Here is a 17,535-nt window from a genome sequence, read left to right on the forward strand (position 1 = left end):
CCCTGTAATCAGTTACATTACTGAGTTACTCAAAAATGTAATGCATTACAGTAATTAGTTACTTTTGTAACTCGTTACTCCCAACACTGCTTACAACACATTATGACTGCACTCATAATGCTTCATGATGCTTTATATTAACAGTTATGAATAACCCTGAATCTAGCTTATAATGCTCTATAAGAGTGGTCAGCACAGCTCAGAAGATCACCAGCTGTCCCCTGCCCTCTTTAGAGGAGTTGTTCTCCTGTCGCTGTCTAAAGAAAGCCAAGCAAATCATCAGAGACCCCTACCATACTGGACATAAACTGTTTGAGCTGCTGCCATCAGGCAGGCGTTACAGGGCTCTGGGTACAAAAACGAACAGGCTAAAAGACAGTTTTTATCCAAAAGCAATCTACACACTTCATTTTGCACAGCGGACTTTTTAAATCTTAATTATTTTTATACAGTATATATATAGGTTCTTTGTTGATTTTTAAGCACCGTGAGCATCTGCACTTTACCAATTTCGTTGTACCTGTACAATGACAATAAAGTTTCATTCATTCATTCATAAATTCAAGGGTGTAATGAGTGCTCATGACTGGCTATAAACTACAGGCTGTCTGACGGGGCTTATAGTACATTATGAGTACTTATACCCCTCTATGCACAGACCTGGATGATAAACTGTCATAAGGACTCATAAGATGCTATAATGTTCCATGCGAGATCATAAGTTATCAATGTGTGCTCTAAGTAAAGTGAAGTTCATATGAATGCATTTATGATGCACCTACACAGTCTCACCCCAAGTAGTCAATTTTTGACTACTCAATTTTTGACACCCCAAGACTGCAATTTTTGACGTCTTGGGTATTCCTTCCACGTCACATTTTGACTATGTCCTCAAAGGCGCCCCCTTGTGGCAGCATAACGTCATTGAGGTTAGGTTTAGGAATAGGTTTCGGGTTAGGCCACATAGTCAAAATGTGACGTGGAAGGAATACCCAAGACGTCAGAAATTGCCGTCTGGTCCAAGGTAGTCAGAAATTGACTACTTGGGGTGAGACTGCGTTGGATGCACTGTATAATGCACATCTATAATGCATCATAATGTACTGTAAGCCACATCAGGCAGACTGTAGTGTATATCCAGTCACGAGCACTCATACACCCTTGGATTTATAAAGCATTATAAGCTAGATTCATGGTTATTCATGACTGTTAATGTAAAGCATCATGAAACATCATGGATGTAGTCGTAATGCATTGTAAGTATTTATAATGCACATTATAATTTGTTATAAATGCGCTTATAATGCACTATAGATATGGGCTTTAAGTAAAGTGTTACCCTTTGCTGTTACCAGAATGACCAAGTCGTAGTGCATTAAAGGCCTTGTGTTAAGTCACAATAGTGTAGTATTGTGGTAGTTAACCTTTAATTGTCTATTACAGCGTTCCACTGGTGGAACGGCATGCATTATGGGGCTACAAAACTGAAATCGCTACGATTTTGTCTTTGCTGACTTGTAGGTTCAACCACGATAGAGAAGTATGACCTGCGCACCAACACGTGGATCCAGGTGGGCATCATGAACGGGAGGCGGCTGCAGTTCGGCGTGGCTGTGATCGACAACAAGCTCTACGTGGTGGGCGGGAGGGACGGCCTCAAGACCTCCAACATGGTGGAGTGCTACAACCCCATCAGCAAAGTCTGGTCCACCATGCCCCCCATGTCTACGCATCGGCACGGCTTGGGTACGTTTGCGACCCTTTTTTTCCCATGCCTTTATTCTTTTAAGATATTTTTAGGGCTTTTATGCCTTTATTTGAGTGATAGGACAGTGAAAGACAGACAGGAAACAAGTGGGGAGAGATACGGGGAAAATGATTCAAATGACCCAGGCCTGAATCGAACCTGGGCCATCAATGTAGCAGTCCAGTGCCCTACTGTTCATGCCTTCATTGGTAGGGCAGGGAGAGGACAGTGTGGTACATTTATTTGTTTAGATTTAGTAGGTAAAAAAGTGGATCGCACTCGGGTTCTTCTTTTCTTCTTTTATCTTTTTTATTATTTACATAGCAGCAGAAGTGTAGACAAACGTTTCGGCTATTGCCTTCGTCAGCGTCTCCTTTAGATTTAGTAGCCTTTGTCTCCAAAGGGAAATTGATGCCTATGCATGGGCATGGCTTGGGTACATTTGTGACCTTTTTTTGTTCATCATATAACATAATATATCATAATATATCTGTACATATCTGACTCTTTGATCCCAAGCGACTTACAGTTATTACAAGATATTGATTACAACCCCAAATGGGAAGTCACAGTAGGTGCCTTGCTCAAGGGCACTTCAGCCATGGATGAAGCTGTAATCACACCCCCAATGTCTATACATTGGCATGGCTTGGGTGTACTTGTGATCATTTTTCGAATTACATTGCATGACATTACATTACTTCAAACTATCATGTCTGGCACTTCGATCCAAAGCAACTTACAGTTATTGCATGCTATTGATTACAATTGTAGCCTCTGTACAACCCCAATGGGAAGTCACAGTAGGTGCCTTGCTCAAGGGGACTTCAGCCATTGATATAGCTGTAAGCCGTAAGGACAGGACACTCCCCATGTATACAGACTGCATCGGCACGGTTTGGGTACGTTTTTGGAGTGTGACCCACTTGTACTTGCTCTGCAGCCATTATTTTTGGCGCCTGCTGCTGACACTCTCATTTATAAGAGAGAGTCTGCGTGTTGCGTTTGAGATTCACTGACAAGCGCTCTCCAGAGGCTGTCAAATGAAATTAGTCAAAGAGGCCGGCAACACAACTTGACTCCCAATGAAGTTTTTAACCTTAGACTGCCTTCAGTGCAGTGTACAGTCTGGTTGGCAAATTAACCACACTGCAGTGCCAGACAGAGAGAGAGAGAGAGAGAGAGAGAGAGAGAGAGAGAGAGACAGAGAGACAGCGAGAGAGAGAGAGAGAGAGAGAGAGAGAGAGAGAGAGAGAGAGAGAGAGAGACACAGAGAGAGCAGGGTTGTAGCAGCAAAATTTGGGCCCCATATACAATCAGCTCCAATGGACCCTCCCAGCCACATATCTTCATAAATCGGACACTGTATGTGCCCGTTACATCCATGGGGCCCCAGTGACTCAGTCCCTCTGAACAACACCCCCTGAGTGTGTGTGTGTGTGTGTGTGTGTGTGTGTGTGTGTGTGTGTGTGTGTGTGTGTGTGTGTGTGTGTGTGTGTGTGTGTGTGTGTGTGTGTGTGAGTGTGAATGTGTGTTTGAGTGTGTGTGTTTGAGAGAGAGAGAGAGAGAGAGAGAGAGAGAGAGAGAGAGAGACAGAGACAGAGACAGAGACAGAGAGAGAGAGGAATAGCCAGAGGGAGAGACAAAGTATGTGTGTGTGTGTGTTTGTGTGTGTGTGTGTGTGTGTGTGTGTCTGTGTGTCTGTGTGTGTGAGAGAGAGAGAGAGATGAGAGGGCGAGAGTGAGAAAGAAAGAAAGAAAGAAAGACAGAAAGAAAGAAAGACAGAAAGAAAAAAATTAAAGAAAAAAAGAAAGAAAGAGAGAAAAAACACATTTAGCCCCAGGTTTGCCTTTTATACCGTGGAATATATCCATGATAATCAATTGCACAAACAATTTCCTCTTAAGTCTCTGTGGTGGTGTGTACGCACAATATGCATCCCGAGCAAGAAAAACAATTAGGTCGCAACTGCCTGAGCAGCATAGCTAACGCTCGCTAATTGAACACGAGAGTGCCGTCACAGGCCCTGTCAGGTTCAGATGAGATTTATCGGATGAAAAAAAAGAGATTTGTTTGTTTATTTAAATGATTTATTAAACTATGTGGCGGTGAGGTGTGTAAATATCATGAAGGAAGGCAGCCCTGTCAGGGAGCTGGCTGCTTGAGAAGACTGATGAATTGCACATAAAACACAAAACACAAGAAATGCTTTCTAGAAGGATCGCCGCTGCTGCTGACATGTCTGGCTAAATTAACTGCCATATAAGGCATTAAGCAGCCTGTATTTTTTTGCATCCCCCTTATTAAGGAAACATACTGTGAGGACATAAATAACATATGTGTTGATAGATTGAAGGCACTTTTTTCCCCGTGCATGCACGCAAGGCTGTGGATAGCAGCAGCTCTTGCACATCTCCCACACAGACCTGGGTGTTAGACTGTGCGTGTTGGAAAACACACAGTGTTACACTGGTGTGATGCATTGACGGGTTCTCAGCCAGAGCGAAGGAAAAGAAATGGCACAGTGACAGTACAGCATGCAGACTGACACAAGCACATAATATAATAGGATGGATGGCAGTATAATACATGTACCGTATGTCAGCCATTAATAGTAGTGTGAGTTATCCTTCTATAATTGGGCATATAACCTTTTAAGATGTGCTGTACTATTGTTCGCATCTTACATTAAGATCAGTCTACGTTAATGTCAGCACCTACCTTCCTCGCTGTTGCTTCTTTTTGTGGGGAAGGGGACATTGGGACAGGTCTTCTTTAGTGTGCTGTACTCTCAGTACTCCTTGTAATTACACCTATGCTGATAGCACACCACCAACTTTCACAGTGTGGAGACAGATTTAGAGATCCATTTTCAAATCCGCGATGGAGTTGGAGAGAGCTTTGGAATCTGATAATCTGATAGATTTACAGCCTGTGCCTGGCCGACTATTCATGAGGCGATGAGAGAATGGTGGTGGAGAAGTGTATCCATAAACACAGCATGTGGTGTAGTGGTTAGACTAGTGTTTCTCTACGAGGGCTCTACCGCCCTCCAGGTGGTTGTATCGAGGCCTACAGGGGGGGCGCTGAAAAGGATATAGCTAAGAGGAGGGATGCTCAGTTGCCATTTTGTTGTTCAAAAAAAGGTTGAGAACCACTGGGTTAGAGGAAAACACACTCTCTCAGTCTCCACACTATACCTCACCAGGGGTGAACCAAATGGCTTGAGAATATAAAAGTCCTGCCACACATTATTTCTGCCTGTGGTCATAACATAGGTGATCTGACTAAGTTGTTCATTTTTCTGAGTGTAGTAATAATTGGTAATCAGCTGGTTCTTTCTGAACGCTGGATGTCCTCCCCTGTACCCAGGGCCGGATTAAGATGACCTGGGGCCCCTAGGCTACAGGTTGCTGTAGGCCCCCCTGGAAGACAAAATGACATAGACAGCGTCATAATTACAAGATAAGAATTAAGGATTGCCAACCGTGGAGAGGAGTGACAAGGTTTAAAACTGTACATGATACAGCAAATGTTCAATATCGCATCTTGTCACAATTCTGCGATTTTTAAAAAAAACTTTTGGCCAATCGAGGGCCCCCTGGCAGGTGGGGGCCCCTAGGCTGCAGCCATATCTACTGCATGTTCGTGACAGTAAGCCAGCCCTGCCTGTACCCCACCACAGTGTTTCTCCACAGAGGTGTCAACACAGCTCACCGCTCATACAGTACACTTAAGACCCATTGGGAAACTCCCATCGTCATTGTGACAGAGCACTCCGCAGATCCCTCACTGTGTGCACTGACAGCAAAATTGCTTTTATGGTTCACTCGTGCAAAGGGGAGCAGCTCAACTAGGTGCTCTACAGGGGACAGTAGAGTTAGAGTCCAGTAAAGTAGAGATACCATATTAATCCCAAAGGATATTAAGTAAAAAAAAAGAGAGAAAGAAATAAAGTTGTAGCTGCAGAAGGATAATCCTGAGGGTGTCAGGGAGAAATACACGCTTCAGTGAAGGGGAATGATGTCTGCAAATCACATAGAGGTAGACGAGGGAACAAAGAATAGGCCTACTGGATATACAGAAAGTAATTATACTTTATGTCTAGTGGAAGTTGTAATTTGAATTTGAAGCCTTTACACATCAGCACTGGATCAGTAATAATAAAAAGATGAGCTCGGAAGAAGTGGTGGTGGTGAGGGATAATAAAGGATACCTAGTGTTGGACTCTCACAGCTCCCCTAAATTACAGTGTAGTGTACTGTGAAAAGTCTTACTTGAAATGAAATGCAAATAGCAAAAAAAGTGTAAAATATCTGCTAGCGAACTCCAGGCAAGTATGGAGAGTTATGAAGGACTTATTAATATGAGAAATACAAGTGGTGTACCGCGGGCGGATGAAAATATTGTACCTGAAACACACACAGAAAAAAATCTTCTTGTTAAGATTCAAGCTTCATGTCAGCCTAATACAATATTCATAATTTATAAAATAAATGCAGTGCCATAATTGACGCTGCATATTATCTATACCCCTGAAGTAATCCATAACCTTTCTTCATATTGTGAATCAATAAGGCCTTAATCACCACTGTCATGTTACACTGTCATAAATGCAACACTGTCAATGGTCCGAACATGAGCAAGATGGGCCAAAAAGAAAGAAAGAAAGAAACAAAAACCTGTGAAGTACTTGTGCAACCTGCAGGCAAAAACGAAGTCAGGGTCGGTTTTTACGATGAGCATCCCTTTTGTTTGCTGCCAGTTTCGGGTTATTGAAGGTTACAACGAGAACAGCGAGCGGAGAGGAGAGTGGAGAGGCTAGTAGATATTGCAGTTGGCGAAGAAGCTATTTATACATCAAGTAGCAAAAAAAAGCGCAGCGAGAGCCAAGATTTATAGCAGAAGCATGAGAGGGGGGCTTCTCAGCCCTGGGAGACGGTGGGATGCAACACGCATACATAATATTGTAGTGGTGTGTCTCTCTGCAACCATATGCAGTATGAGTCAGGGGGCTTGCGGATTTATTTGGTATTTTAATGTTGAGGTAGGATGGATGGGCTGAGGATAGTGGTGGGACTCGGAGGGTCTTTAGCCGTTGTCATTGGTGCTAATACTGGGTGACCGTATACAGTGTGAGTTGGGAGGGGGCCTAGGGGACTTGCGGATTTCTTTGGTATTTTAATGTTGAGGCAGGATGGATGGGGTGAGGATGGGGGAGGGAGGGTCTTTAGCCCCGTTGTCATTGGTGCTAATACTGGGTGACCATATACAGTGCGAGTTCGGAGGGGGCCAAGGGGACTTGTGGATTTATTTGGTATTTGAATGTTGAGGCAGGATGGATGGGGTGAGGATGGGGAGGAAGGGTCTTTAGCCCCGTTGTCATTGGTGCTAATACGGTGACCATATACAGTGCGAGTTGGAGGGGGCTGTAGATTTATTTGGTATTTTAATGTTGAGGGAAGATGGATGGTTGAGGGGGTGTGGGGGTAATGGTCTTTAGCTGTTGGTTCTTCACTGGCTTTAATATCAGCCATAGTGTATGCAGTATGAGGTGGCGGTGGGGGGTGGGCAGGGGGTTTACACAGATTTATTTGGTATTTTAATGTTGAGGGAAGATGGATGGTGGTGGGAGTGGGGGGGTTCTGGTTTTAGCCGTTGGTCGTCAGTAGCTCTAATATCAATGTCCATATTGTATGAAGTATGAGTTTGGTGGGTTAGCCTACACAGATTTATTTGGTATTTTAATGTTGATAGGAGATGGATGGTGGTGGAGTGGTGATATAGGTCTTCGGTCTATGCAGTATGAGTGGCGGGGGGGGGGGGGGGGGATTTATTTGGTATTTCAATGTTGAGGAAAGATGGATGCATGGTTGTGGATGTGGTGGTGGTGGTTGTGTGTGTGTGTGTGTGTGTGTGTGTGTGTGTTTGTGTGTGGGGGTGTGTGTGGGTGGGGGTTGTTGGTCTTGATCCATCATTATTGGCTCCGCTATTGGGTGGCCTAAGATGTGGCTAAAGCATGCTGTGATCGTACACGGCTGGTGCTGGTTTGGAGTGGTCAATTTGTCAGTGCACAATACACAACATAATATAACACTACAGAAGTATAAGGCTGTGAAAAGACTGCTCGCCTCTTGTCCTCATTTTCTTTCACGGCGTCTTGCAACCCAGCGCTCAGCCCTAATTTGGTTCGCCCACTTTATGTGTAAATCCAGCCTACTTAAACCACTAACGCGTAAATGTGTCAACTAAATGCACGCCTGTATTGTCTATGTAATCATGATTATCCTCCCCTCCTCTTCTGTGTCCCTCTTCTCTCTCTCTCTCTCTCTCTCTCTTTCTCTCTCTCTCTCTCTCTCTCTCTCTCTGTCTATCTCTCTCTCTCTCTCACGTTATCTCTATACTGTCTATACTCCCTCTCTTTCTCCATATCTGTTTCTATTCCTCCCTCTCTCTGTCTCTCTCACTGCTCTTGACTCTGTCTTTTCTCTCTCTCTCTCTCTCTCTCTCTCTCTCTCTCTCTCTCTCTCTCTCTCTCTCTCTCTCTCTCTCTCTCTCTCTCTCTCTCTCTCTCTCCATCACTCACTCTCTGTGCTCTCGTTCTCTGTCTCTGTCTTTCCCTGTCTTTGCTGCTGCATATCTCTCTCTTTCTCTGTCTACTTCTCTCTCACACTCCCTCCCTACCGCCCCCCCAACATTGTCTCTCCCTCTCTTCCTCCATCTACCTCTCTCTCTCTTCTCTCTCTCTGTCTCTCTCTCTGTCTCTCTCTCTCTCTTCTCCTCTCTCACTCTCTCTCCCTGCCGCCACCCCTACCCCTCCAACATTATCTCTCCCTCTCTTCCTCCATCTACCTCTCTCTCTTTCTCTCTCTCTCTCTCTCTCTCTCTCTCTCTCTCTCTCTCTTCTCTCTTCTAAAAAAAAATCCTCCAGGCATTGCGGTGCTGGAGGGGCCCATGTATGCGGTGGGGGGCCATGATGGATGGAGCTATCTGAACACGGTGGAGAGGTGGGACCCGCAGGCCAGGCAGTGGAACTACGTGGCGAGCATGGCCACGCCGCGCAGCACCGTGGGAGTCACCGCTCTCAACGGAAAGTAAGTAATTTCCGCCAGGGCCGGATTAATGCACAGGGGTAGATATGGCTGCAGCGGCCTTGGGACCCCCACCTGCCAGAGCCCCCCTGTTTGACCAAAAGGGAAATATTGCAGAATTGTGACAAAATGCAATATTGAAAATTTCACCTGTCAGGTTGACTACAGTTGGTAGACATGTTATCCTTAATTCCTAGCTTGTTATTATGACACTGTCTATGTAAATTTGTCACAAAATTTGCCTTGGGAGGGGGGCCCACAGCAATCTCTAACCTAGGGGCCCCAGGCAATCTTAATCCGTCCCTGATTACCGCCACTCCGCACCGCACTGCACCGCGCCGAGGCGAGGGGCGAGCGACAATTACCGCTTCGCACCACGACATGACATGCCACACCAAATCAGACAACACCATACCGAGTCTTATAGGTTACCTTATATCTTAAGTCATATCTACTGTATGTGGCTTTACTCAATGCCCCAAGGCCCGGCAGAATTAATTATTTACTGCCAAGCTACAATTACCGATTTGCACCAGGAGACACCATGGCACACCACACCACAGTGAGCCTCTATCTTATATCTTATACCATATCTCCAGCCATATCTACAATGCTTTACCTCAAGGTCTGGAGGATTAAGTCTTTACTTCCGAGCAACAGTTAACGCTTTGCACCATCGCCATAGTGCACCACATCACACCACACCACACCACACGGAGCCTTATTCCTAACGTATATCTCCAACCACATCTACAGTGCCTTACTTATAGTGTGGCCCTCAAGCTACGACGTTCAAAGGGGCTGTAATTATAGACATACCGTACTGTATACCATATCTACATGTACATATGTGTATATGGTTTATGGGGTGGGAGTCTTTCCCTAATGGCAAGTATGTCATTACCGCTGTGCTGCGGCGAGCAACAATTACCTCTCCGCACCACGACACGCCACATGACACAGAGCCTTGTAGGCTGTACCTCATATCATATGACACATCTACGTTGCTTTACTAATGCCCTAAGGCCCGGCAGAATAAATTTTATGAATGCTACAGCAACAATTACTGCTTTGCACCACGCCACACCACATCACACCGAGCCTTACCGTAGTGCTGTATATCATCAGCCATATCTACGTTGCTCTACTTAAAGGGACACTGTGTGAGATTTTTTGTTGTTTATTTCCAGAATTCATGCTGCCCATTCACTAATATTACCTTTTTCATGAATACTTACCACCACCATCAAATTCTAAGTATTCATTATGACTGGAAAATGTGCACTTTTCATAAATGAAAAGGGGGATCTTCTCCACGGTCCGCCATTTTGAATTTCCAAAGTTGGACCATACTAGAACATATTTGTTTATTACTTAGTAAACTTTCATGTAAATATCAAATTTGTTGATAGCCAACCCAGTTTCAATGAGCAGCATAGTTGCAGTACCTTTTTTGACCATTTCCTGCACAGTGTCCTTTTAATGCCCCAAGGCCTGGCACACCCCCACAGAGCCCTACCGTACTACTGTATATCTTCAGCCATATCTGCCGAGCAACAATTACCACGTTGCACCAGGACATGGTACACCACACCACACTGAGCCATGCAGGCTACCTCATACTGTATCTGCATCCATATCATTCAAAGGGGGTTTCAGCTCAATGGGAAACAAGTCATTACCGCCATACCGAGCAACAATTACCACTTTGCACCTCACCACACCACACCACACCACACCACACCACACCACACCACACCACACCACACCACACCACAACACACCACACCACACCACACCACATTCCGAGAAATAATTACGGCTTCGCACCACTCCACAGCACACAGAGTCTTATACTTTATATTTCGAGACATACATGTATATATTCTATGGTGCCTATCTTAAAGGCCCCACATCCAAGAGAAGTAAGGCATTACTGACGACTGAGCAAAAATCACAGCTTTGCACCACGACAACGCACACCACACCACACCACACCACACCACACTGACCCTTATATTGTATACCTTATATCTTCTGCCATATCTGCCTAGCAACAATGAGCACTTCACACCATGCACCATACCACACCGAGGCTTACACCCTATAGTCCCTCATATCTTGTACAGACATATTTCTATACAGTGCAGTACAGGGCAGCTGTGGCCCAATGGATAGGAAGGTGGACTTAAGATCAGAGGGTTGCAGGTTACAATCCCACTCTTACCTCTCCCTACACCTCTCCATCCATGGCTGAAGTGCCCTTGAGCAAGGCATCTAACTCCACATGGCTCCAGGGACTGTAACCAATACCCTGTAAATAACTCACTGTAAGTCACATTGGATAAAAGTGTCCACTAAGTGTAGTGTAATGTATGTATAGGAATTCTCCCATCCCCTCCCCAAGTCTGATTCAAACAGTGTTTTATGTGGTGTGACTCCCACCTGAATGACAAATAAACCATTACGACCAAGCAACAATTACTGATTCGCATCACACCACAGCACACCAAATCTTATTACCTCTACAAACCTTATATCCTTATATCCTCTACAATCTACATCTTAGTACTTCAGGCCTCTAGGTCTGATTTTCAGACAGTGTTTTATGAGGTGGGATTCGACGAGATGTAAGTAATTACTTCCCAGCAACAGTTCCCGCTTTGCTCTGTGGACCACACCGTGCCACATCACACAACACTGACTCTTATGTACCATTATATCTTCTACAATGCCTCACTTAAGGCCCCCAAATCCGATATTCAGAGTGTTTTATGGTGTGGGACCTGGGAATTACCTCAATGAGAAGTAAGTAATTACTTCTGAGCAACAATTATCGCTTCGCACCGTGGAGCACACTATGCCTTAGTATCACACCACAACACACCACAACACACCACACCACACCGAACCCTTATATACCTTCATATCTTCTGCAGTGGCCCTAAGTCCGATATTCACAGGGTGTTTTATGGGGTAAGCCTTGTGGCGGCCATCAAATAGCCACACTTCATCCATTCAGTCACCGGTCGCAGCGTGGACTCTGTGACATCTATTCAATACCGCTCACCAGGGGGCTAGCTGGGGCCGCGACATGATATGCAGCCCCCTCTGCGTCTGTGTGTGAGAGACTATGAGGGAGAAAAAAAAGTGAAGACTTACTTTCCATTCTGCACAGTATCATTACACACTACTGATTATGATTATACATTTGCCCCACACCCCCCTCTCCACCACCACCACCACCAGCACCAGCACCCGCCTTCATCCTTAATGACACCCGCTGTATTGGTTGTCTCTTCCAATACATCCTCATCCTCATCCCACCCCCACCACCACCACCCCCATGCCTGCCGGGGAAGGTAATGGGCTTGGAGACCAGCAAGTCTCAAATGTCTTTTACATTAGACCAGCTTCATTCAGTCCATAGCACTATCAGCTACCGATGGGAGAAAAAAAGAGAAAAGGAAAAGAACACAGATGTTTGTTTTTGTGTAACGAGACAATATAGAGTTATTTGTTGTCCACTGAGGGAGAGGAGACGGACTGTCCAATTCTCTCTCTCTCTCTTTTGCCCTCTTTCGCTCTCTCTCTGTCTCTCTCTCTCTCTCTCGCTCTCTCAAATATAACAAGCGTTAGGATATATCTGTCCACGCTCACAATTTTTATCCACAGCATGTGCTAGTGATACCTGTAGGATCCTCAGAGTGGATTGAACTGCTTTCTTGGTGACGTGCCCTGCCTGCAAATTATATTATTTGATCATGCTGACCTGCTGTGATTCACAATGACTCACCCACCCGTGCGAGAAAGAGAGAGAGAGAGAGAGAGAGAGAGAGAGAGAGAGAGAGAGAGAGAGAGAGAGAGAGAGAGAGATAGAGAGATCTGTCCAGTCCAGTCCAGTCAAGTCCAGTCCAGTGCGATGCGCGCAGAATCCCAAAGACGACACCCCGTTAAAATGCACCATCTAATTTCCTGCAATCAACATTTCCTCTGAAAATAGCCATCTTTATACTATTAACGGAAATGCCATACGTGGTATAGCTAATGGAAATTAAATGCCTTTTTGACCCCCTCCCCCTGTTCCCTTTTTTCAGTGTTCTGTGCCTGTGTTTTTTTTTAATAATCAGCTCAGCACTTAAACAGAGAGGGAGCACCAAGTCAGAACAGTGTCATACAATGTAATGGGGAGTCAACTGTGCCCCCCCCCCTCTCCCTGGGCCTGGGAAAATTAACCCCTTTGTCATCCTTCCTGTTGGCTTCCCTGTCTGTCTGTCTGTCTGTCGGTGTCTGGTTTCTGCCAAATGCAGAATATTTCTTGAAAATGTAATGCATTTTTAAACTTTTTTAATGTGTTATTACCGGTAGTTATTCACTCAGCCCAGCCCTTGAATGAAGGGGGGACCCAAGGCGATATCTCAGTAGTCATGTGTGAACAGTTGAAGGTGTGACCAGCGTGTAAAACTGTGTCTGTGTCTGAGTCTGTGTCTCTGTCTGTGTCTCTGTCTCTCTGTCCGTGTCTCTGTGTCTGTGTCTCTGTCTGTGTCTCTGTCTCTCTGTCCGTGTCTCTGTGTCTGTGTCCGTGTCCGTGTGTCCGTGTTTGATTTCTCCTCTTCTCTTCAGGTTGTTTGCGGTGGGTGGCCGGGATGGGAGCTCGTGCCTTCGCTCAATGGAATGTTTTGATCCCCACACCAACAAGTGGAGCATGTGTGCGCCCATGTCCAAGAGGAGAGGGGGCGTGGGTGTGGCCACATTCAACGGTTTCCTGTATGCAGTCGGAGGCCATGACGCACCCGCCTCAAATAACTGCTCTCGCCTCTCCGACTGCGTTGAAAGGTAAACATCCAACGTCGCTGGATCCTGGGACTTGTTTTAAAGAAAAAAAAAGCTTGGTGACTTTTTTTAGGAGTAGTATTATAGAAAAAGCTCAAATATCAATGTCAGCTCTCACTACATGATCTTAGAGATTCCTACAGTTTTTTGGGGGGAACACATGGAGAAGTGTGTGATTATTAGTTGGGTTTGAGTGCCCTCTACTGCCAATTCTTCAGTACGACACTCCATTTTGAATCTTTAAAAGAGCATGGTATCCATTGACCAAAAAAAAAAAGAAAAACACATAAACACAAAATGTGTTGATAGACATGCAGTAACTAACAATCACCTGTTGATATCACTATCGAAGATATTTAGTATTGATATAGTTTATTTTTTTAATTGATAAATATAAAGAGTTGTCACTACTTTCTAAATTAGTATATTACCGTAGTGTGCTTAGGTTGTCCTTGTCATGTCTTGTCATTACAGATACGATCCAAAAACCGACACATGGACAACCGTGGCATCACTCAGTGTTTCCCGGGATGGTGTTGGCGTTTGTCTCCTTGGTGATAGACTGTATGCAGTAGGGGGATATGATGGACAGTCTTACCTAAATACTGTGGAGTCCTATGACGCTCAAAACAACGAATGGGCAGAGGTAACATGATCACAGTTGCAATGAAAAATAGCCTGATAAAGCACATTGAGATGCATTGTATTGTATACTTATTGTATTGAACTGTGCTATTGTGTGTGTGTGTATGTATTATTAATTCGTTTTATTAATATTACCAATGGCAAACTGACCAATGACCGTCCACTATGTGAGTGCCGATAGATAATGTGTTGTAGACTTGAATTACTTAGAATGTAGAAGATCAATAGAGAATATCTAATGAGCCAAGAACAATCAATATCAATTATGTATCGCTAATCTAGTAATGGGGAACAACGGCTGGTGAATGAAACCTACTTGTAGACGGGACGTTTTCAAAGCTATTGTATGTATTCACTCCAGATAGGCCTACATTTTTATAAAAGCAGGCCCTCCATTGGGCGGTCGGTGAGCGAGGATTTGTTTTGTTACTAATCATATCTTCTCTTCTGACCTACTTACGCAGGAGGTGCCACTGAAGATCGGAAGGGCTGGAGCATGTGTGGTGGTGGTGAAACTGCCTTGAGACGGATGGACACCCCTTTCCCTCCACTCCTCCACCTCCCTTACACCTCCCTTCCTCCTCTCCCCCATGGGACAATAACTGGAAGTCACGACTGCGACGCGAGACCTGGGAGGAGGAAAACAGCCGTGACACCTGCTCTCTCTCTCTCTCTCTCTCTCTCTCAGACAGACAGACAGACAGACAGACAAACAGACGTGTTGAACTCACCCTGAATGCTTATCGCGAACCTGCTGACGACAAGGCCCAGGATCAGGAAACGTTCTTGACTCAATTCTCCCCTTTTTTTGTAAAACACTGATGATCAAGATGACCAGATTGAGAACAACAACAACATTCACTTTTGTGCTGTCCTACAATGCGAATTCCAAAGCCTTGTCTCAGACAACGGTGATTGCTTTCACAAGTAGTGATCGTAATTTCCACACTGGTGTGACTCAGTCAGAGGGGAAGAAACAGTCACTCACCGATATGTACACAGTAAATTCTGCAGTGCTCATTTAACACTTAGAGAGTTCATTTGAGTCCATTTGGATTTAAATGAACTCTGTAAGTGTTGAATTAACACCACAGCATTTACTGTGTAAAGGGGTGTGGAGATCATGTACCATATGACAAAAGCTACAAAAATGTCTCGTCGTAACCAGGAAATCACTTCATGATTACCTCTTTGTAACTGTACATCTTCAAAGATTTCCATTCTTCACGGCACTTGAGATGCCCACCATCATTCTTTTGGTATTTTCAGATAAAATAAGTACTGTACTAACATATTTAGTCCATTTCTAGATGTTTTGTGTATACAATATGTATTTTACCCTCTTTTTTAAGAATCACTGTGAATATTTCCGATATTGTGAGCTTGCAACAACAAAAAAAACATTTGTCTTATCACACATAGCATTCACAAATAAGACACAACATCAGTCTTTGTCTACAACCAAATCTCGGCACGCTGAAGTACTGAGTTGGTTAATATTAGTGTTCATTTTTAAAGTAGCTGACGTACACCAAAGTCATTAGCACGCATAGGAGTTTCGTCTTGATGTCAATGAAAATTTACACAATAGTGATGAATATACAACTACTATATCATATTGATATTTCGCTTTAACTGTAAAGGTTTTTCTCGAGCGTTTGCCAATGACTGCAACCGTGTTTTTTCTTCATCTCTTCAATGTTTCTGACAGACACATTTTCAAGGGGTTTCTTTTTAGAGCATGCTGCTTTGAAACAATTTTTATGCTTCTCTGAAAATGTGTTTCTATTTTCGTATGACTTTATGACTAATATGAAGTGATAAACTCATGAGAATCGTGTTCCTCATTTGTCCCCTCATCCCCTGGTGAGAAACAAAACACAGACACAGACACACACATACACATATACACATACATATACACATACACGCACACACATACAGTACATATACTCAATATACTCATACGCACATACACATAGCCTACACATACACACATACACAGACACACACACGCACGCACGCACGCACACACATACACATACTCATACACACAAACACATACATACACACACACACACACCAATACACACACACACACAGTACACGCACACACACGCACACACACACACACACACACACAAACACACACACACACACACACACACACACACACACACACACACACACACACACACACACACACACACACACACACACACACACACACACACACACACACACACAAGAAAAAATGGGTCGCTAACAGTACAGATGGTCAAATGCACAAGTGTACACGAAGAAAACCAACTGAGATTTCACAGTGTGAAAGGCTAAGCTGACCCCACTACACTGCCAGCGTGTTATTATGACAGATGAATGTTTGTGCTAAATACCCAATACGTGCAAAGACACTTTAAGTCTGCTCGCTATGACAAAGAACTCTTTGGCACTCTGACAAGCCATTTTTGGGGATGGCCTAATCTGAGATAGAAATAGAGATCGGTCTGGCGTCTTTTTTTGTGACGACGGGACGGGTTAGTCTTCCATTCTGGGTTTTTAAAAAAGATGCTCAAGTTTTTTGGGTGTGAAGTCCAATTAGGCTGCAATTTTATGGTGGGGCTTTTTAGATACAGAACACTTGAGATGGTTATCTGAAGCAGTATTTCAGCCATACTGGACATTCGTATGAAGATTGTATTTATAAATGCAATGGATACTGAAGCTTTTAGGAACGTTTTCAATTGTTTTGTTTTTTTCATTATTTTGTATAGCATGTGGACTTACAAATAAACAGAGAAGTTAATTCTCCTTTCTGAGAAAACTATCATCATTCTGGATGTGTGGGTCAATCATGTTTTTTGTAGTAGCACATGTCGGTGCGGTGCAACCACAGCTAATTCCACTATTGTACATGTAACTGAGGTATTCCTGCACGGTCTGCCACTTGGGGCTCGGACCCGCCACCTCCTAGTCCATGCTCCAGTTTGGGTATGGGAGGCACAGCACGATACCGCTGAGCTTGAGGACCAGTTCGAGGAGGGAGGTTTACTAACGTTCCACACCACACTCTGCTAGTTGGCCTCCGTTACACAAGGACTAAATGTTTTTTTTTGTTTCTACTGGATTATCTAATAGTAAGCATATTCATCGCAGTACATTAATGACGAATTACTAATTCATTTGCAGACATTTACTGTGGTTGTACCACCTGCAAAT

At 44.2% G+C, this 17,535-nt stretch overlaps 1 protein-coding gene across 2 annotated transcripts in view; it reads left to right on the top strand.

The window, feature by feature from the left end:
• Nucleotides 1-16,343, top strand: part of klhl4 (kelch-like family member 4) — a 75,097-nt gene extending 58,754 nt beyond the window's left edge. For both annotated transcript variants that reach the window (XM_063190009.1, XM_063190008.1), the window contains 5 exons: nucleotides 1,522-1,746; nucleotides 8,679-8,841; nucleotides 13,462-13,674; nucleotides 14,146-14,317; nucleotides 14,781-16,343. In XM_063190009.1, the coding sequence (XP_063046079.1) occupies nucleotides 1,522-1,746; nucleotides 8,679-8,841; nucleotides 13,462-13,674; nucleotides 14,146-14,317; nucleotides 14,781-14,840 (833 nt within the window). In that variant the 3' untranslated portion in view covers nucleotides 14,841-16,343. The remainder of the gene's footprint in view (nucleotides 1-1,521; nucleotides 1,747-8,678; nucleotides 8,842-13,461; nucleotides 13,675-14,145; nucleotides 14,318-14,780) is intronic.
• Nucleotides 16,344-17,535: the final 1,192 nt, after the last annotated feature.

This window comes from Engraulis encrasicolus, chromosome 23 (assembly GCF_034702125.1).
Source record: "Engraulis encrasicolus isolate BLACKSEA-1 chromosome 23, IST_EnEncr_1.0, whole genome shotgun sequence".
In the NCBI taxonomy this organism is placed as follows: domain Eukaryota; kingdom Metazoa; phylum Chordata; class Actinopteri; order Clupeiformes; family Engraulidae; genus Engraulis; species Engraulis encrasicolus.